At 30.0% G+C, this 22,497-nt stretch overlaps 2 protein-coding genes across 2 annotated transcripts; both read right to left on the bottom strand.

Annotated features, from left to right (window-relative positions):
- Positions 1-232: 232 nt before the first annotated feature.
- Positions 233-1,973, bottom strand: LOC128163260 (uncharacterized; the record flags this gene model as incomplete). Its single annotated transcript, XM_052826804.1, has 3 exons — positions 233-807; positions 1,182-1,329; positions 1,882-1,973. Coding segments are annotated over 3 exons (294 nt in total), but the record flags the coding sequence as incomplete, so codon positions are not given.
- A 16,677-nt stretch (positions 1,974-18,650) lies between these two features.
- LOC128163250 (superoxide dismutase [Cu-Zn]-like) lies at positions 18,651-21,457 on the bottom strand. Its single transcript, XM_052826792.1, has 6 exons — positions 21,320-21,457; positions 20,388-20,474; positions 20,052-20,146; positions 19,723-19,886; positions 19,018-19,135; positions 18,651-18,807 (listed from the first exon to the last, which is right to left on the bottom strand). The coding sequence occupies exons 1-6, from the start codon at positions 21,357-21,359 to the stop codon at positions 18,733-18,735; spliced, it is 579 nt and encodes a 192-aa protein (XP_052682752.1). The 5' UTR covers positions 21,360-21,457; the 3' UTR covers positions 18,651-18,732.
- Between the last annotated feature and the right edge of the window lie 1,040 nt (positions 21,458-22,497).

The following is a 22,497-nucleotide window of genomic DNA, read 5'->3' as shown; positions in this document are numbered from 1 at the left end:
CTCTCTCTCTCTCTCTCTCTCTCTCTCTCTTTACACAATTCAAAACAATATTCACTCACGATTTCGTCACTTAAATCATGAAATGTAATAATTTCCTTATCAAAATTTGACTGCTATGAGTTTAAAAGTCTTTAAATCATAAAAAGAGAACATTCAAGTTATGATTAAGTTTCAAAACATGTGCAAGGCAAGCGACGTTGTTTTTTTTTCAGGTTAATTGATGCACTCCTGTTTCGGTTAATTAATCTTCTTCAATTTTGCACTCACAACAACCACAAAATTTTAAAAAAAATTGAATATGGCATTTACATGTTACTTTGAGCTATTTCATTAAACTTTTAACATGTTTCCCAGTAATACAATTTTCTATACATTTCCTTGAGGTTTAGGAATTGTTTTGTATACGTGTTTTAGAATGACAAAACGACAGTATCAAACTGTCAACCATTTCAAAAATCCATAACACGAAATACAAATTCAAAGCAGAGCAACACGGACCTCTAAAAAGATAAAGTAGGATACGGTGCCATAAATAAGTGAGCATCCTCTTCTGACCGGTCACTAGAACAAATTCTTAACCAATCCTAAACGGGACCTATTGATGTCAGTCTTGTCAGTTTGTTAAGAGCAGTGAATTACAATTTATTTACGTAAGAAAGAGAAGGAAACATTCTTTGTGGATGTAAATATATTGAATGATCAAAATAATATTAATACATTTCATATGCTTATTTTAAAGGTTACATATAATAGCTAGGATTCAATGTTTATCCTAACAGCTTCTTCTTTGAACACTCTTTCCAACACCTGCAAATATAGGTGACATATTAAAGTAAGTTAAGTTTTTTCTATTCACACGTTGTCATACTTAAATCTTATACTTCGTTATTTGCCTCTCTGTCCCTCTATTTGACCATGTATCTGTCTCTTTACTATTTGCATTTTCGACCAGTTAATAATAAAATACAAGCCAACATCTGAATGAAAAATATGTTAAATAAGTAAATTAAAAAAAAAAATGAATGATATAACACCTGAACACACTGTTCCTAAAAAAAACCCTCTAATTTAATCTTTCGTAAAAATCCTAAAATGGCTTAATGACATTTCATACAATATCATTTTCAGACAAAGAATATAAAAACATATTTTGTAGAAATAACCTTTGCTAGGTTTCCTACCTGTAATCTCTGAGAAATAAAATTATTCACATATTCTATATCTAAGTATCTTCTGTCACAAAGTTGCATTCTGGTTTGCTCACATTTTCTAGCTTTCATACCATTCATGTATTCAATAAGTTGTAAATTGGCACAAGACCGTTTTTTCCTAAAAAAAAAAAATACAAAATACCCATTATTTTTTTATTTCACAAAGTTTTGTTGAGATATGAATTCATTTTATGCTTGAATTTTTAAAAATTAAGATACATCATAAAGAATATTTAAATAAATAAATAAATTTGGACCAAATATTTTTTTATAAAAATAATTCTCTTTGAAAGAAATGTCTTGATTTTGAAATATTCAAATTATTTTTTGCTTTTATTTCTAACAACAAAACCCTCTCTTTAGAAACACATAAGAAGCAACAAAAATCCCACAAAAATATAAATGCATATCAGCAAAAAAGAAGAAGAAAATGAAGAAATGAAATATAAAGAAAAGCCCCCAAAGCTGTTGACTATAGATTGTAAAAACTATTCAAAATAAAAAGTATCAGTCCAAAATACTCCTACTAAACCAAAAAAAACCCCCCAAACAAACTTGTTTTGATTAAGGCTAAATAACCAATTTATAAAAAAAACAAAATTGTTGTAAATATAATTGACATTTTTATCACCTTGCCATTGCATTCATCAAGTGTTTTAGAGGTACTTACTTTCTGTGCAAAACTTGAATGCAATACTTTTTTCTGCGTGCTGATTTGAGTGCAAGTATCTTTCGCAGTGCTAATTTAAAGTAGAGATTTGATACGCAATAAATTAATCAACAATCGTTTAAATAACTGTTGTTTATGTATTCTTGCATATAAATTTTTCACTTAAAAAGAAATTAAATCGTTTTTTTTGTCTTATCTCTTAATCATAAAAATAGATGTAGACATCCATTTTGTTTACCAAATCAAATTACTAAAACATTAAAAACCCTGCGGTACTAAATTTCAATTTAGATCTACATGATCAAAATTTTGCTCTGTATATACATGAAATGCATTAAAAATTTCTTTGTCTAAAAGTCATTACTAAAACTTTAAGGTAAAATAAACCTGCATCGTGTATCACACATGCAGTATCATTTTAAATAATGATAACATTTGAAATATTAGATATGCAACAAAGTTATTTGATATGTAATAAAATACCATAAGGTTGCGTTTATTAAGAACAACAACATATTTTTCAAATCTAACCTCGAATTAAATTTTGAAAAATGAGTCGGTCATTTGAAAAAAAGAATAATATACATGTAAAATAGAGGATATTTATTTATATCATTCTCATTTCTGTTTATGTCATAGAAAAGAAGGTTTCATGCTCCATGCTGTGGAACATTTTATGTAGCCAATGTTTGAATAACCTGCACATTATTGAATGATATAATATTTTGCTTATTCTTTTGAAACTGGTGTATGTATATATATATATATATATATATATATATATATATATATATATATATATATATATCTATATCTATATCTATATCTATATATATATATATATATATCTATATCTACATTTATATCTATATATATATATATATATATATATATATCTATATATATATATATCTGTTAAAAATTCAATGCTCTAAAAGTATCATATTGATAATTTCCAAATAAAAATAGTATAAAAGAAATGAAAAATGAAAATCTTAAAAGTTTCTTTTAACGGTCTTTTGAAATTAAATTGCTGCTCAGGCCAACACGAGAATGCATTTAATGCATTCACCTTGTTTGCATAATTGCATAATTCATGATAACTAATTTTGTCGGAGCAATCACAATTTGACGTTTTTTTTAAAATATAACATATTAAAATAAGTGCATTGAAGTTATATTCACGATTTTCTTGCGTAAAGTTTATCATCCGACAGATGATAGTAAGAGATAATTACGTTTGATGCCAATTTCTCTCAATTAGTTTTTAATAAAACAACATGGAAATTGAAAAGAAAATCATGGCGTGAAAAAATTGCTTCATTTGATAATATCGATCTTAATTGCCATTTACAGTTTGCATTCATGATTCATTGAACAAACATCATAGGATTTGGATATATCACATGATTTTCGTATAAACATTTCATGTGCCAAAGAGAGTGTTTGGAATGGGATGCTTTAGCGAAAGTGTATTACTTTTCAAGACAATGGCTTGTATAAACAACCGTAGAATCACAGTAAAATAGTGATATAAGGAAAGGTTGAGTTGGTTACACGGACAGAAAGTCGGTCAAATACTGCAAGATAAATGAAAAAAAATATAAACTTCCAGTGTATATATCACATTTTAAAAAGATCTGATTAATGAGCTAGGAATCTGTGATTAAGGAGTCATGCTTGATAAGTAGTGATTAAGGAGTCATGCTTGATAAGTAGTGATTAAGGAGTGATACTTGATAAGTAGTGATTAAGGAGTCATACTTGATAAGTGGTGATTAAGGAGTCATACTTGATAAGTAGTGATTAAGGAGTCATGCTTGATAAGTAGTGATTAAGGAGTCATACTTGATAAGTAGTGATTAAGGAGTCATGCTTGATAAGTAGTGATTAAGGAGTCATACTTGATAAGTGGTGATTAAGGAGTCATACTTGATAAGTAGTGATTAAGGAGTCATACTTGATAAGTGGTGATTAAGGAGTCATACTTGATAAGTAGTGATTAAGGAGTCATGCTTGATAAGTAGTGATTAAGGAGTCATACTTGATAAGTAGTGATTAAGGAGTCATGCTTGATAAGTAGTGATTAAGGAGTCATACTTGATAAGTAGTGATTAAGGAGTCATGCTTGATAAGTAGTGATTAAGGAGTCATGCTTGATAAGTAGTGATTAAGGAGTCATACTTGATAAGTAGTGATTAAGGAGTCATGCTTGATAAGTAGTGATTAAGGAGTCATACTTGATAAGTAGTGATTAAGGAGTCATGCTTGATAAGTAGTGATTAAGGAGTCATACTTGATAAGTAATGATTAAGGAGTCATGCTTGATAAGTAGTGATTAAGGAGTCATACTTGATAAGTGGTGATTAAGGAGTCATACTTGATAAGTGATGATTAAGGAGTCATACTTGGTAAGTAGTGTTTTAGGAGTGATACTTGATAAGTATCTGCTATTTTGTTATTTTAACACCCATTTGCATTACAATTGAATTACTTCGTGATGACTCAACTTTCGGGGAAATCTCGTGTACCATCTCATCAACATCATCCTCGAATTAATAAATCAGGGCTGTGTTTTAAAAAAGACTTACGACAAAGTCCTAAATATCATCAGTCTCATTCATTGATCTCTAGTAAACAAAATTGATATAAAACCGTTAACCCACTACGTTTTTCATTTCTATTATTATATTTCAATGGCAGTTAATTGAAACACTGATTAGTTTGTAAATGTATCAATTAGCAGCCGTTAAAACGCAGTATAGATTATAAGATAATATTTTCTTTTGAAGGTGTAAGATTATACATGAAATTATGTTCCTAGAACACCTATAAGTTTTTAGATATGTTTTTCTTCAGACGACACCCATCCCATATGAAAAGATATTTAACAGATTTGAAATGCTTATTTTTATTATTAGTTAATCACTGATGTTAAGAATTAATTTTCTGATCAGTTGTATATTTACCTATCAAATCGTCCGTTTTCAGTCCTTTTTTCTCATAAAGAATGAACTGTAGCTGAAATTCTCCACAGATTTCAAAACACATATTTTCACTACATTATTTTTTCACAAGTACCTTACATATTTCTCCCAAACACAATCACTTTAATACATGTTGCTTCTCTGCTTCTCTTTTAAAAGGTGTAAAGATTAGATGACATCAATCCGTAGTTTCCAGACCACCGTAGAAAATAGAATTCTTGAATATTCTGGAGATTTCTTTGTAAGCATAGTTGTAAGACTCATAAATTTTACCTTACCAATATATTAATTATAATTGCAGTAATATGGGAAAATTCTTACTTTATGCAGTTACAAAACTGGAGGAAACCTTTTCTATTTTTTTTTTCTATATGGGTTTGTACTATTTGATTTATAAATTCAAAAGAACTGCTTGCATTTGATTTAAACACTTTTTCTATCTATGATTTACCTTGATGAAATCCTTCTTAACCGCTAAGATTTACTTGTATAAGAGTCGTGTAATTATTCGATAGTTTTATTCAGGTAATTTTATTTCTTTGTCTACATTTTAAACCCCTCCCTGTTACAGGTGTCTTTCTAGTTCATTGTGCCATTCTATAAAGAAACTAGAAACTCTTCAATTTCAGCAATTGCTAAGGTACTTTCATTTATCTATGTTTAAGTATGAACCAGCTCCGTCTGATTTCATATCCAATCCCTTGTGTAGTTATTTAAAAAAATCAATTAATGCGTGCCATATAACTTTTTTGAGTTATATTATGGTCTCACTGGTTTAGATGACATTTCCGTAAAATTGTTGAAATTGAGTTTAGATGTGATTGATGAAATTTTGACCTTTTTGTTAAATGTGTCTTTGAAAAATTGTGAGGTTGCATCTGAATGGAAAAAGGCAAGAGTTACCCCTCTTTTTAAATCAGGTGAAAATTTTATTGTAAACAATTATCGACCTATGTCAGTTTTACCTATTGTCAGCAAAATAATAGAAAGACATGTTTTTAATTCTTTTTACGAGTATTTGGATAGGAACAACCTTTTAACTGAACACCAATCTGGTTTTAGACCTAAGCACTCGTGTGAAACAGCATTACATAACATCATTGACAAATGGTTGAACAACATAGAATTTGGCAAATTAACTGCCGTTCTTTTTATTGATCTTAGCCAAGCTTTCGACACTGTTAATCATAAAGTATTATGACACATTCTTTTGGTATATGTAACAATTCTTTTAAAACGTTTCAGTCGTATCTTCATGGAAGAACACAAAATGTTAGATGAAAAGGTGCATTGTCTGAAGAAAAAGATGTTACAATTGGTGTTCCGCAAGGGTCTATTTTGGGGCCTTGGGTTTTTTTAAAAGCATTTGTATATGACTATCCAAAGTGTCTTATACATTCAAATGTAAATATTTATGCAGACGATACAACACAGGATGTTCACCATAAATGTATTGATGTTATTGAATACAAATTGTATGAGGATCTTTTATATTCTGTAAATTGGATGAACAGTAACAAGTTGACTATGAACTTAGAGAAAAACTCAGTGTATGTTGATTGGTACAAAACAAAAATTATCGAAGTGTAAAAAATTGTATATCAAAGTTGGTGATCTTGTTTTAAACACTGTAGAAAAGACTAAACTTCTTGGTGTATCCATAGATGAATCTCTTACTTGGTCAGATCACATTGACTTTTTAAGCAAAAAACTTGCTCAAAAATAGGTATTTTACGTCGTCTTCGTGTTTTTATGGTAAATGCTGCTTTATTAAAAATTTATGATACTGTTATTTTCCCACATTTTAACTACTGTTGTACAGTTTGGTGTTCAGCCAAAATAATGGCCAAATTGAGAAAATTCTTAAATTACAGAAAAAGGCAGCTAGAATTATACTGAATGTTAAAACTACTCAAACTTCCACTGTTGATATTAGTTCTACAATGGATGCCTATTCAGGATTATTTTATATACAGAAAACGTTTGTTAGCATTTAAAATCTTAAAGGGCATGACACCAGAAAACATGAATGTTTTTTAGATATGTAAACCAAGTAAGTTCTAAAGAAACAAGAAGTAGTGTAAGTGGATTGTTATATGTACCAAAATCAAGGATATTGAATATAATACTGAATAAAATACTGAATATTATACTGCATATTATAAGCGCTTTTTTAGAATATCAACAGCTATTTTATGGAATCAACTGCCAAATTGTGTTCTAACATGTAATATCTGACTTCTTGAAACAAAGTCTTTACAGCAATATCATCTAGCGAAGTAAATTTTATTGATTATGATATCAAATATCAGTGCATATATATTTATTGATGAGTGTGTATATTTTATCTGCATTATTTATCTATGTGTCTTATACTTATTGTTGTACATATGTTTTATTCAGGACCACAATGTAAACTAGTACTTTGTCACTAATTGTGCTATCTTATCTAAATAAAAGACTTTTTAAGGTCTTCCGTTTCCAACGGAAGACCTTATAGTGATTGTAATGTTTCTTCTTTTTCTTCTTACATGTATTATTTTTTCCCCCTTTTTTTGTCTACAAGATTTCTCAGAAGATGTGTTTAACCGCTCTCATTTTGTCAACCGTCACTTCCTGTCCATACCGGAAGAGTTGAAACAATTCATGTTTTTAAGAGTTTAATTGTTTTGTTTTTGTTCGAAAATGTAAGATAAATTGATAGCCAATAAAGTCCTGTTGCGTAATGATTAAGAAATACTAACTTTCATTTTCATCGAACACTTCCGTTTGTCCGTTTCCTGTCCCGAGACAAAAAACCTTGATTTCTCGAGATCTCAAAACGGTGACGACTTGAACAATCAAATTTTGTGGGATAATAGACCTATGTATGTACATGTGTTTACACTTTTTTGTTTTGTTCGGTGTAACTTCCGGTCGTCACCGGAAGCACTTCAAATTTTTTTATTTTTTTTATTTCATTCATTTTACATATTATGAAAAAATCAGTATACAATCTTACATATGTCGTCTATATAATGTTAAATTAGCATATACGTTTTACTTCTGGTGAGATATCTCAAATATCTCTATGTAGCTTTTCTTTTTACAAATTAGACGTCTGCGAGATTTTTGCCACTGTTAGTGATTGAGACACGATTTGTTATGATTTATAAAAATTTGATTCGGGATGTGTTTAACGGGTTTAATTTTGTCAACTGTCACTTCCTGTTCTCACCGGAAGGGTTCAAACAAATCATGTTTTTAACAAGTTTAACTGACTTTCTTGTGTGTTTCAATTCTAGCCTGATTAACAGTGATGTACGCTAAGCAAATGTACGAGAAATACCAGCTTTTGTTTTTATTAATCACTTCGTTCGTCTGTTTCTGGTCCCGAGACAAAAAATATTGTTTCAAAGTGATCTCAGATTTAGCAGATACGTAAACAACAAAGCTCTGGGGAAAGATTGACTTACGATTGTACAAATTGTTAACATGTTTTGTTTAGTTTGGCGTTACTTCCGGCCGTCACAGAAAGTACTTCAAAAATTGATTTCTTTTTCAATCTCGTTGTTTACATGGAAGTAACGTCTGGATATATCATTAACAATAATTATCACATCCACGATTTTTTCTATGTGAGAGAAGCAATGTCTTGCAGATAAATTGATACATGTACATCAACACGGAAGACCTTTTTCTTTTGCAACAAGAGTCTAGTTATTATTATGTCTATTGATTTGTCAGCAAAAACGTGAGGAAATTAAAAAAAATATTCCATTATAGCCCCAATCATTGAAAGAGAGTCTAACTACACTTAAAAGATTATGAAGTTTGGAAAATTCGTGAAGAACTTAAAGTTTTCTCATTTAGACATTTGGAACAAGGTATAAGCGTGACAAGCTACGAGGAATGCACTGTTTTAATTATAGTGTATATTTACCTAAGTGCAAGTAAAAATAACGAAGATTAATTTTGGCACTAATGTGATACAATCACCTTCACTAGGACATTATTTAAACAGTTGACATATTTTTAACAGCACTTGTTACGAAGCTCTCCGGTTTCAAAAACTTGATATAACTTTTTCAGTTTGTATAAACAAATTTGACTTACATTATACGGTTTCTTGGTTCGAAATTCAAATGGCTACATTATTTTATGGTTAATATTACCAACACTTCAGTTTTAATGATCGTGAAACAAAGTCCTTGAATGAAAACTCCTTGTTTTATTACATTTCCATGTAGTACAATTCTGAGACCTCCAACGAATCATTAGAATGTAACAAAATTGAAAACAATGTTGAGTTGTGGGTGAAAATGCTTAAACAATTTAATATTATGGATAAAAGTTTCACTGCAGTGACATCTATGTTGTTTAACTTTGATTGGTTGGCATTTTTTCGTAATTTTTTTGGGCAGAACAGTTTCGAGGATGTGCACTTCTTGGCCAAAGATTATATCAACACATATCTTCGCAATATTAACCTAGTTTGTTTTTTTTTTACAGAAACTGTTAAAGGTAATTTCACGGACAGAACATTAAACAATCGCCTAACCATTTTTGCAACTTTAAATATCCCGTGCTCAAATAAGAACAAACAAATTAACCGAGAACAAATCTCTCTAAACATAAAAGTGGACCATATTAGCAAAAAAAAAAAATAAATAAATAAAAAAAGGGAAAACCATGCAAGTCGATGCTGGTTTGATTAATTTTTTGATTTGTACATATACGTACATATACGTACTTTTATATTCATTCCAAAGAAAAGGAAATTAATTTGTAAAAATAATAATTTTTGAATTTGACGACCTGAAGTTACGACGAACAAAACAAAGAAATGTAAACTCATCTGCATAAATAGATCTATCATCCTACAAAGTTTATTTGTTTAAGTAATTACCGTTTTTGAGATTCAGAGGAGTCAAAGTATTTTGTCTTGGGACAGGAAACGGACAAACGGAAGTGCTAAATGAAAATCAAAGTCAGTATTTGTTTTACATTAGAAAACAAGACTTTATTGCCTATCAATTTATCTAAAATTGTCAGGGAAAAACAATTTAACTTATAAACAACATGATTTGTCTGAACTCTTCCGATGTGGACCGGAAGTGACGGTCGACAAAATAAAAGCAGTTAAACACATTTTCATTCAAATGTCTATCATTCATGAAAGTTTTGTCTTAATCACTAATAGTTTTTGAGATCTTGTGGGAACAATATTTGTTTTAAAAAAGTTACCTGAGATAATTGAGATATCTCAGCGGAAGTAGAATGTTTTTATAAATTTAAAATTGCATAGATGACACATGTAAGAATTGACACTATCATATTCATTCTATGTAAAATAAACAAAATTCCTAAACAAAATAATTTTGGAAGAGCTGCCGGCGACGACCGGAAGTTGTGACGAACAAAACAAAATAGTTTAAACACATCTACAACGATAGGTGTTTCATCCCACAAAGTATTGATGTTCAAGTCTTTACCGTTTCTGAGATCTTGATGCCACAAGCTTTTCGTCGCGGGACAGGAAACGGACGACCGGAAATGAATTTTGAAAAAATGAAAAAAAAAACGCCTCGACATATTATCATTTTCTATCATCCCTGAAAATTTCAGGGTAATCAATTTAGCCATCTTCGGGAAATTCTGCCGACAATAACGAGAAAAAAAAAATAAGAATAAAGAATGAAAAAACACTACAATCACTACAATTTCCGTTGGAAACGGAAGACCTTAAAATTTTACAGAATATTAAGATGAACCAATGGATCATTTGTTTAAAAAGAAATATTAAATAAAAACAGTAAAAACACACTTATATTCCAGTTAGATTCAGAGATACATTGTAGATGCTTGTGAACAACCAGTTGCCAAAAGGTTTGGTCTTATACAATTAAAAAACTTAAAAGTATTGCCACCCCCCCCCCCCCCACCCCCCAGTTGTATAGCTCTACCAACAAAGACTGATTCATAGTTTGTTTTCGTTCTAGATGATTCAATTTTAGCACGTTTGTATGTCATGGACTATTAATAAGTTTTAAGTGCGCAAACTTATTAATTTCTTACATTTTCACAAGTATCATGTAATATGCAGATAATTTTTCATGGTTAGCTGTAATCATATCAAACAAAGAAATGGCAAACAATTTTTCAAATCTACTAAATATTAATAAAAATTGAGATTCAATGAATAAATGAAATTAAAGGAAGCAACTTTTAATAATAAAAGCAGGAATCTAAAACAAAAACAGAATCAAAGTTCTGCTGATACTGAATTAAACATCATAAATCTCAAACTCCAATATTTTTTTATGCCATCTATACCTGCAGGCGGTTACATTATTTAAACTAGATTTATCACAATTATGTGTAACATTTCATGACATGTTATACCTCGGATTAACTTTATCCAATCACATGAAAACACGGTATAAGCATATATTCATCAACGTATAGTTTTCTGTCATTAATAAGTAGAAAGTATGCATTATTTTCTTGTTTTTACAAAACATGAAGCATCAATGAACATTATAGTATGTTGGTTTGATAAATGTTTGCCTCGCGTTAAATTAAACAACAATTATTCACTGATATTTAATTCTGCCCAATTTCTGACAAATTCATGTATTAGTTTTTGTTTCTTTTGAATATCGTGAATACTTAATCTGATAGCCAAAATTGTATAACCAAAAAAATTGTAAATTCATCGCAAACTATATATCTTATATTCTGATTTTATACGATTCAAATTCTCAAGTTTTAAATAATTTTTTTTTATTATTTTTCAATTGTAAACCAAATTCTCTCACTCTTTTTTTAAAATTTGTTTCATTAATATATGAGGCCTTTGAAATTTTTATTTCTTCTCCTAAAATTTTTCTTTCTTGTGATTATTAATAGCTTCGACTTATTCTTTCTGAACTTCAATCTAATTGTACTTAAAAGGTTCATCACCGTCAAACTATCCTAAATAGCGCTAGTTTTACTTAAAATTCGGGCATTTAAACTAGGTCTTGTATATCGAGAGCGTTGAATAACCAATGCAGTGACATGTCCAAATTTAGTATACGCTGCACGTCTCGACAGCAAGTCTTATCTAATATCTTTAGATTACATGTAGTTTCTGTTGGAATCAAGATTTAATTTTGGTTTTAGGCTATAAACAATTTAGTGTGGTCACTTATCGTGTTTTTTTATTCACAAAAAAATATGCAACGAGTCAAATGTCATTTTTTAATAGCTTCACCAGAGATGAAGGATTATGTTTTGCTCTTATTATTTCCTCTTGTCGGTTAATATTTATCAGTTTATTGATATTCGTATAAAAGACTATACACATGCAATAAGATAATTCAATCGTGTACATATTTTTGGTCATCATTATCTATAATAAGTGTCAGGTATATGAACTGAGTTATTTTTGAATTGCTATTAATCATGTGCATGGTTGATCAAACACACAGTCCAAGTTCTCATAATTTGAAAATTTTCAAAAACAGTCATAAACATTATCATATAAATTATGATGTGAAGAAAATTTCAGAAGGAAATTCTTGTCACTTTTTCTATAGATTATTAATTATGTAATTCTGAGAAATATAGTAGGTAAAAAGGTAAATCATGCAAACCTTTTACAAAAATCTTAATTAAATATCTTGATATATTGATAATAGCATATCTTGGATATTTTAAATGTATCAATTGCATCTTGTATAAAAGAAAAAAATGAATGAATCGTTTATCACAGAGTGGAGTGACGCTTATGAAAGCACCCTATGAACATCGATAATGCTATGAATATATCTGTAAAAATTTCACAAGGTATCAAAGATTTAAAAGTCCAACGTTATCTTCCGTTATGCGATTCCACTATATGCTAATCTTAACTTTAAAAGACATTCAATACGCCTTTTACAGTTTTCAAAATATGCTAATCCTAACTTTAAAAGAAATCCAATGCGCCTTTTACAGTGTTCAAAAATAGGCAACCATAATTTCAGAATAATCAATGAATTCTAAAAATTTAAACATATTTTTATTGTACAAAAATACAAACGGGATTTGGTATAACTATGACCGCCCTCTCTTAATGAATTCTTACGATAGGATATAAGTATTAGTCTAACACGAACAATAACTTGTCATAGAATTGATGTAAAATGTACCAGCTCCTCGATCAAGAAAACGTTATCACCATCATTGAAATATGAAAATCAGTAAAATGAGGCAACATTAAAAAAATGAGGAGAAGCACATTAGTTACCTAACTTACCTTGCTTAGGTCGAAGTTGAACAATCACCTGTTGTTCTCGACGTGGTTCTGTTGACAGAAATTTCACGCTGAGATATTTACAACTTGCAGACGTGAGTAAGATTACTATGCGAAACGGTAGTATGTTTACAAATAAATCAGATGCATCGTATCGTTTAAATCATCCCTTTTTTTAGCGAGAATTAATCATATACACACCGTTGTTCTAAAAAAAAACATTCATTACCTGTTGTCCAATCAATATTTTCTTCTGTACTCATAAAGACACAATTTTAAATCGAATTTTAACTACATGCCTTTTATTTTTTTTATACCTACACATTTTTTTGTATTTATGGTTCTTGTCTTAATGAAACGCCTTTTTATTAATAAAATGTAAAATAATGCAAATATTTTATTTTTTTAAATGTTTCAGTATTGTACATCAAACGTTTGTCAAATCAACTACAGCAGTTGTTTATATTTTCCCTAGATTTAAAACTAAAATTTTACGGAATTAAAGAGTCGCGGAAGGTATGCACATTCCATTGTATAAAAGTCCCATTGAGGATTTGGACATGAATATTTCTAGGTTTGATTAAACACGTCAAAACAATTCAATCTTAATCTCTACATGGGTTTTGTGATTATCTCTTTTATACGTCATTTGAAGCCGTTTTAAACACGCATAGAATTTTTAAAATGCATTACGGCAATAAAATATCTTTTTGTCAGCCAAATTTTTCTATATATATAATATATAACCATTTGCAAGAGAAACATCTTGAGTTATAATTTTGCCCAACTTTGAGATTTGTTGCTACAAATAATATTACTCAATACAAGTACCCGAATCAAAATATACCAATGAGTCGAAGTTTATTTGCAATGGAATAGAACAAAAGGTTGCGTTTAAGGTCGATAATTCAATGAAACAAAGTTGTATTACTAAAATTGAAAACTATGAATTAAACAATCATTAAATAAATGACAAATCAATTTGCAAAGATGGGATTAAAAACAGCCAACACACAATAATTCAAATAGTCAAATGAAAATTAGAACAAAATTTGACAATGATATAATGTGCGTGCATATGTAAAGGGGTGAAGGTGGGTGGGTAAAACAAAGTTCATGGCAAAATTTACGCCGAGCAGCAAAATCAGAGAAAATAAGAATATGAGAATTAATATCTGCCAGGTTTTGATAAGACATTAATTTATTACCACAGATAATTGGATGTTGGACATGTTAATTCATCAGTAAATGTTTGACAATCTTGAAACCTAACCCCTAGTGACACTGTTGTGCACAAATGCAAATTACCATCTGTTACATAACAAAGTATTTAGACCATGGTTGTTAATGATTATCCCCCTTACATGCACACATTCATTATTTTCCAAGCTTGACTTGTGAAGAGATATTAATAAAACACACATGAATATTATTACAAAAATTTGTTGCCAAAAAATGATTCTGTTTACAATAAAATTAGTTTAACGAAGAAACAACAGAAAATGCGACCTCGACTGGCCGCATGGAACGCAATTCGTTATACAATGGCAAACATTGCCAGAAACGCAAAAGTTAATCGAGAATAAAGTTATAGAGACAAAAGATCTGAAAGACATGTGTATTTTTCTTCAGATTTAATAATTGTAACGTTAGAAAATAAGAAATAACTTTAATTGTGACAATTGAATAACATAGATATTTCTTTCACTAATCTAATAGAAGTGATTATGAGCTTCCGGAAATTGAAGGGTCATACAACCGGATTGATCTTATATAGTTTATTTGTACCACGCGGATTTTGATATTTTGATTGACAGTAATTGGAACGTGCTGAAATCTACAAGATCTTTGCCCGACTTCGGCATCCATGGAGTACGAGGTATAAGGGACTCTCTTAAGTAACACATCATCACCCTCTTGAAAATTATATATGGTTTACCAATTTCAGTTACTTTTAGCATGAACTGATGTCAAAAAACCTCTCAAGGGGCCTCATTACAAAAAAAAATTAGTTTGTAGCAACTACTGTGATCAAATTTAAAAAAAGAAAACGCAAAAAACTGAATTACAAAAAAAAAATATGGTTATTTTTAAAACTCTGAATAATTATTACCTGGGAGAAGTTGAAAAGACTATTAACAAATCTGTCCAGAAAAATCTTGAGCCCTGTATGTGTTTTGTTTATAGTAAATACGCATGCGTAATAGTAAAAAACGCTCAGAACCCCACAACATGTTGCAATGTATACATTTATGGGTCACAAATGATTAATAATGTTGTTAATAAGATAATTAAATTGATTTACTGGAAGAGTTGGTAATTTTCAAAAGGTTTATAAATACCTATATTCGTAGTCCAAAATTACCGAACCCGATCTGAACATTTTTAAAGTCAGTTTTATTTAGATGGGCTGTACTGTCTGTTTAAACATTTCAGCATTGAATGCTTATTTTTGGATGTCGTTGGTCCTGTAACACACCAAGCGGTGCAGACATATTGAATACCACGCGTTAGCGCGGTATGATAATTTTTCTGCACCGTTTGTTGTGTTACAAGACCGACGACATCCAAAAATAAGCATTCAATGCGTATATTTTTATTCAAACTGGTGTCTATTGGTATGAAATATGAGTGTATTGTCGTCGTAAATCCATTTTGTACACTCTCAGTCAGGGATATGAAACATACATGGAACATCCATATATATATATGTTATTTACTTTGCTTTTGCAACTGAAAATATAGTGCCAGAAAGTCTGTCGAGAAAAATTTTTTTTATTAAGGGGTAGATATAATTTAATTATTATAATTTAAAAGTACAAAGGTTGATTTAAAAGTAATTTCACACTATACACCGCGTTTAACACTGGCGCTTAGTGTATAAAATGATACATCAACATTTTTTGTATCAAAATTCTTATCTAAAGTAAAATTTTGATTAGATTTCGTTGAACACTTTGCAAGATATTGATGTTAATAGCATGATATATACGTGACAATGCCACATCATGAATTTACGTCTTTTTTAATGTTTGTATTTTTGTATATAACATAAGTTCAAAATTTTTTAAAGACCCAAACAATACAACATTTTGAAACAGATATATCATAGACTTTTTTCTGTTTAAAAAATTAGGGAACGTTACCGTCCATTTTGGATATCTCCGCAATGCCTTTTGCCTCTAGACCAAGGAAAATAGAGTGGACATGCCAATAGTGATACGAGGCATTTTTTGCTTAGATGGGTAGAAATCACCAGAAAATGTTCTGAAATTGATATATTAACCTAAAATTGAGAGGAAGTAAACAGGATGCCCTTAACATGGTTCTATTATCTAATAAAAGCATATGTCATGTTAATAAAAAAATTAATTAGACAGAAGATATACGCTCTGGAGAAAAGTTAAAACTACGTTCCAACGCCATGAGCTGTATCATAAAACTACGTTCATTACTTCTTGAAGAGATATCGACAAACTGATTGCACAATGAATAATATCCAATATACTACCCCATCAATAACAAAAAGAGTATTTACTTACCTTATTTAAAATGTAAAATAAAGCACCGTGGCCAATTTTTATTGAGTACCAAATTACGAAATTCTACTAGAACTCCAAAGATATAAGAAATGACGTCGCTAGCGTGCGGTGACTATCCTTGCTTCAAGTTCCGCAAAATATATTATCTTCAAAAATATTTATCATAATGCATTAAAATTTTCAGATCTGAATTGAAATAGATAGATATCTCAAAGCACAAGTTTTTGTCTTTTTTACGCAGATTTTTTTAACGATTTTATCGCATTTGTGACATTACTTTTGGGTCAACCCTCGTACATATCATATTGGTTTTGTGAAATTGAAGGTTTCATTTAATCTTATAAAAATAAATATACTAAATAAAGTGAAGACGTTGATATTTGTGCTCATGCTGCATAAATTAGCAGAGTGTATCATAGAAAATTGAACGTCGCAGATTTTTAATAGTGTACATCATTCCATTATTAGAAATATACTGTACTGCCTGAAAACATTTTAAAGTAATCGCTAACAGAAAATATATTGAACTAAGTATCTGTAAAATAATATGCAGTAAATGCTCATGAAGTTAGAGAGACAGTTTTAAATCTACCAAATCCTCCAGAAATGTCCCACAAGTAAAAATAATGTAATAATGGCCCTTACATGTAAGCAAAAAAAAAGACATATCACAAAACATGAAACCCGTGTAGTGACCGAGAAAAGGTATTTAAGAATTTACTTTCGTTTGTAACCACAATTTTTTTTTTGGCTTTTTTTTCGAGTTTTTCATAAGTTTGGTTTTTGTATTGATTGTTTATAGTTGTTTTTGTTTTGGCTGCTATCCATATCTCCTTATTATTAACCTGGTTAATGCAAATGACTATTTGCTGTACCAACAACTCAAAATCAAAACTTGTATCTCAAATTTCAACCATAAAAACAATTTTTTGAAAAAGTATTTTGAGTACTGCACTAACTTCTGTTAGAACTTTAAGCCACATGCTTCCATTCTTTCATATTATGTCAAAATATGTAAACAAAACAGAAAAAAATAATGGGTGACGTCACAGTGATCTCGCGCTTTGTTTCCTACAATACATTTTGAGGTTGGCCAAACATACGCAGCTTACTGCGTGTACTAACCATATTCAGTGTAAACTGCTATCAGTCGGTTGGGTATTTTTTTATTCTCTTTTGGCTTTCGGCACAGTTTCATCCTGTGTAGTATTTGTAACTTTAATTTATAGTTTCAGATCTGATGTGTATTTTGGAAAATCAATAAAAATGCTTCTATCTATAATATCAGCTTAATCTATCGAACAAAAACCGACAGCATTGCAATCTTTATATTTCACTAAAATCAGTTTATACCATTTTTAACATAGTGGTACTCCATATGTCATTTTGGCCTTAAGCATTTACATCATTGCTGTTGAACTTCAAAAATTTACCAATAAAGAGTCTTCATATGGAACACTCTTTCAAGTCAGAAAGACAATATTTATTTTTATGATATTGCGTGGCCTTATATTTTAAGTCGAAACAAAGAATTCATGTTGATATCCATCTTGATGATTGTACTTTTCTTTTCATTTCACATTAATGGATATTGTGTCTTTATGTAGGTACAATATTAATTTCTGTTTAAAGCTTAGAGACCGTTTATTTCTGGTTTGGAATTTATTTGTATACCTGGATTTCTTATTACTACCCATCGAACTACCCATAAACAAAGGAAGGAGATAAAGCAAAAACCTTTTCGATTCACATATATCTAATTCGAAAATATAGTATTAATAAGCGTCTCCTTGTAAATTATGCACTTTTGCCGTATAGTTTACAATGTTTTTATAATATATTTACTTGATCCAATCATAGTTTTGTAAATGGAACATTTATGTCACTTGATTATATAAAATCCTGTTTCAATCTGACATACGATTCTTGTATGATTCTAATTCCAGTGATAATTAAACCTTTATATAACATCAGACAATGTTTGATTTTTTTGTAAGTTTTTATTTTTATTGAAGTCCAATATAAATGAGTATCTTTATTTAGAATGGTCCGTTATGGTCATCTAGTGGGCATGAGAGCGACCAATGACGCAGCAAGCGATGATAGCGGTATGAGAGGTGTGGTCTCCCTGGAGAATCTGCACAGATAAAAAATATTAAGATTATGTAAAATGCAGTCATTGTGTGTAAATCATTTTCACCATGATAGCTTAAAAATTATGTTTGAGTAAATAACAAATGACTTCCTATATTAAATAAATTAAATAAATATAATTATCACACTACAGTACAAAAACCTTGCACATGTAATGGTAATGAATTAAATCAAATCTTTATGATATACTCACAGCCAATGATCGGCCAAGAATTCCGTCTGTATGTCCGATGGTGAGCCAATCGAAAGTCCTGGTAGCATTCACCTCTCCGTGGTCGTCGTCATGGAGATCTCCGAGGTCGCCGGGGTTACTGATAATATAAAAACAGGATTATTATACAAATACACATCTTCTTTCTTCAGAAAATAACCATCATCTATTTTTACATGAAACATTTTGTTACAGTTATTTATTTTAACCAAATAATAAATATAAAAAATCTGGGTGTTTCTGCAAGCTTCCAATTTAATTGAAGAAATGTTAAAACTGGCAGTATTAATTTTGATGATTTGCATTTATCTAGATTCTGAGTATTGGCATTTGGTATGCAAGGGAAAATGGATGAGATGATAAAAACTATAAAAACTATCTCATGTCAAGAAAAGTGTCATTGTTATCGGCTCACTTTGACTCAAAATTTTGGATAACAAAAGTTTACTTTACAAAAGTTTAATAAAGCATAACTTGGTTTGAAAATATTCAAACACAACATATCCTTTTTTTTTTTCAATTTTTCAGACTGTTTTCAGGCCTTCTGTAATAAATCATCGGCATTTTTTTTATTTCTTGTGTTTTTACAGCATTTGTTTCATTTATAAAATATACATTATGAATCTTATTTCTAACCTGATGAACTAGTACTCATTTTAAGATATTAAAATTTTGAAACCGACTTACTCATGGTTGGGGGCGTGCTCATTGTGGTACAGTTCTCCAATGGTGTCACAGCCATGTTCCATATCTCCGTACTCGTGGATCTGAAGTCCGTGGTTGTGATCAGCAAAGTCTTCACTGACGTTGAATCCAGTCAGATGGAAGTTCATTTCCAATGGTCCGTCTCCCTACAAAAATGTTTATTCGTTAATTTTAAATTGTACTGGTGCTAGTACAGTCACTCTGCATAACTTGTTTTAGTGCTGTTTAACTGGCACATTAAAGGCGAAGAAAAAAAATCGGTGTGATATGACATAATTCGAATCTTACACAGTATAGAAAACCCAGCCTACCCGTTGATGCATTTCGATGCTTCCATGGACCCTATGGTGGAGGTTGCCTGGCATGAAGTGGTTTGGTTCCATCTCGCATTGAGCATAATGTATGGCTTAAATGTATGATATGTATATAAAAGCACCATTAAGACATGTCCAATTTCATTGAAGAGAGAATTGCCTTATGATGACGATAATATAAAAAGGAATGTTACTGTCATTTGTCAATTTAATAATTGAAACAAAAAACCAAAGGGAGAGAATGTGATAGGGTTGGTTAAAAAAGAGCAATATTCATTATGCAGAAACCTGAAAAATGAATGTTTTGGTTCAAAAAAGTAAAAGTGATCTTACAGTTTTCGTAGTTGGAATCTTCATCATCAGAAAGGTGAAGATAAATGTTCACATTGGCTTCATTTCTAGCAGTGGCAGACACAAAACCTTAAAAATCCAACCAAACGAAATTGCTATAAACTTTTTAATGCAACAACATTATAGTGTAAGTTAACAGAAACAAAGTGAGATTATTTTCTACAGAAGTCATCTCTTTTATTAGAGGGATATTCAACCTTAAACATTGTAAATGTTGTAGTTTGATTCTTTTAGTCTTTAAATATTAAAATATGATGGTTAGACAAATATCAATTTTGAAACGTTATACGCCATATACGATATGTGAGAAATAATAAAAAAAAACTATATAATTGGTAAAATAATTCTGATCATTTTATAAGTTATACATCTACATTCTAATCTGCCATTTTATCTTTTTACAATAACATTTACAATATGTCATGTATTGTTTCAAGTTTTGAAAAAACAAAAAACAAATCCCAGAAAACAGTGTAATGACTAAAGTTTAATATTATTTTATGAGTTATTTTTTAAAGAAACTTGATAAATCAACGCTTGTTTAATGGTTCTTAAAATTCCTTCTTATGTTTAAGCTTTGGCTATAAAAACCACATTCGGACATTGTTTTGGTTTATTTATGTATTGAAATATCAAAATATTTTCATCAACAAAAAGTTAACATAAAATTGATATGTGCAGATTGAAAACTATGTTAGAATCAAAAACCCATCTTCAATTACATATTATAAAAAGTTCTTTTAGTTTAGAAAAACAATCAAACATATTATTTTCGCTTTAACAGGTTGCAAATTTTTAGTTGCATATTATATTTTTATACCGATGGTTTAAGCTCCCAAAACAAGACATGGATTTATGATCCAATTTGTAGAAGTAGCAATTGATAATTACCGTAAAATAAAATGTTGACTTACCGGCTAGAGCAGCCAAACCAAGAACAATCAGGGCGTTCATCGTCAAAGTTGTACCTGAGGATTCTCTCACACAGACGATCTTCTGGTAACGGACAAATTTAGCAAGTAAGAGCTGGTCTTATATATCCATCACTTGAGTGGATACATCCAATTAATTTTGAAGTGAAGGCCAAACACTTAAAACAATTCAGCATAGCTGATAAATAAAATCTAAGTGTGTCTGAAATTAAAAAGTAAATTGTGCTTGACTTGCAATATTAAACTCTCTCTCTCTCTCTCTCTCTCTCTCTCTCTCTCTCTCTCTATTTTGTTTCAATTTTGGTGCAAACCATTGTAAATCCCTAGATGAAATAAAAACCAATTGTTCGCTAAATACACGTATTAATTTTATTGTTATCAACCAAACGTACAGAATATAAGATAAATGTAATAACGACGGATAAAACAATAGTATTTCATCTTTACACCTCAAGAATCAAACATATTGTTTCTGAAATTATAATCATTATTTTTGCACAATTGATGTAATATGACGTAGCCAAACTTTATTATTTCTAAAATAGGATATTTTTTCTGATACATGTGTAGATTCAAGATTCGTATATATCTACAACTTCAACATCGGTATCAGTAGTATATATTTCACGATATTCCTCATCTGAATCAAAAGTACTCGGAGCTGATACTGCATGTTATTTCATATAACACGATATTACACAATTCGTTTTACAAATCAATGATTAGCTACTTTGACAAAACGTTATATCATTACAAATAATGATGACACATACTCTAGTTTTTAGACAAACAAAATGATGTATATCATTTAAAGGCCATGAAGAACGAAATCATTTTACCCAACCATTTGATAAATATGTTTTATAAACTACAGGACGAACAAATGTTGTGAATGGTCAGAGTTGTAAATTAATGTTATGTTTCTAGTATTTTTTTTTTATTTTTAGGGTTGTCTGCGTATGTAATGTGTCTGCATTTAGGTCCTGTTAAGTGAAAAAAATAATATTCAAACAACATCCGACATGTTTCATAATTTATAAATCAAATATTTGCTAATTGTTCGTTTCAGAAAATCAAAAAATATAGGGTGAACACTTAGAGGGTTTGTAAGGTGTTATATATTTCATTTTGATTGGGGTAACTTATAATGTTGCTACATT

The sequence above is a fragment of the Crassostrea angulata genome, chromosome 9 (genome assembly GCF_025612915.1).
Source record: "Crassostrea angulata isolate pt1a10 chromosome 9, ASM2561291v2, whole genome shotgun sequence".
Taxonomy (NCBI): domain Eukaryota; kingdom Metazoa; phylum Mollusca; class Bivalvia; order Ostreida; family Ostreidae; genus Magallana; species Magallana angulata.
Note: the sequence above shows the minus strand (reverse complement) of the source record. Positions and strands in the feature narration are given on the sequence as shown.

Coding starts and splice junctions, on each gene's coding strand:
- LOC128163250 (XM_052826792.1), bottom strand. CDS start 21,359: ATGAACGCCCTGATTGTTCTTGGTTTGGCTGCTCTAGCCG. Junction 19,887..20,051: donor GCATCGAAATGCATCAACGG/GTAGGCTGGGTT, acceptor ACATTTTTGTAG/GGAGACGGACCATTGGAAAT. Junction 18,808..19,017: donor TTCTTGGCCGATCATTGGCT/GTGAGTATATCA, acceptor TTATCTGTGCAG/ATTCTCCAGGGAGACCACAC.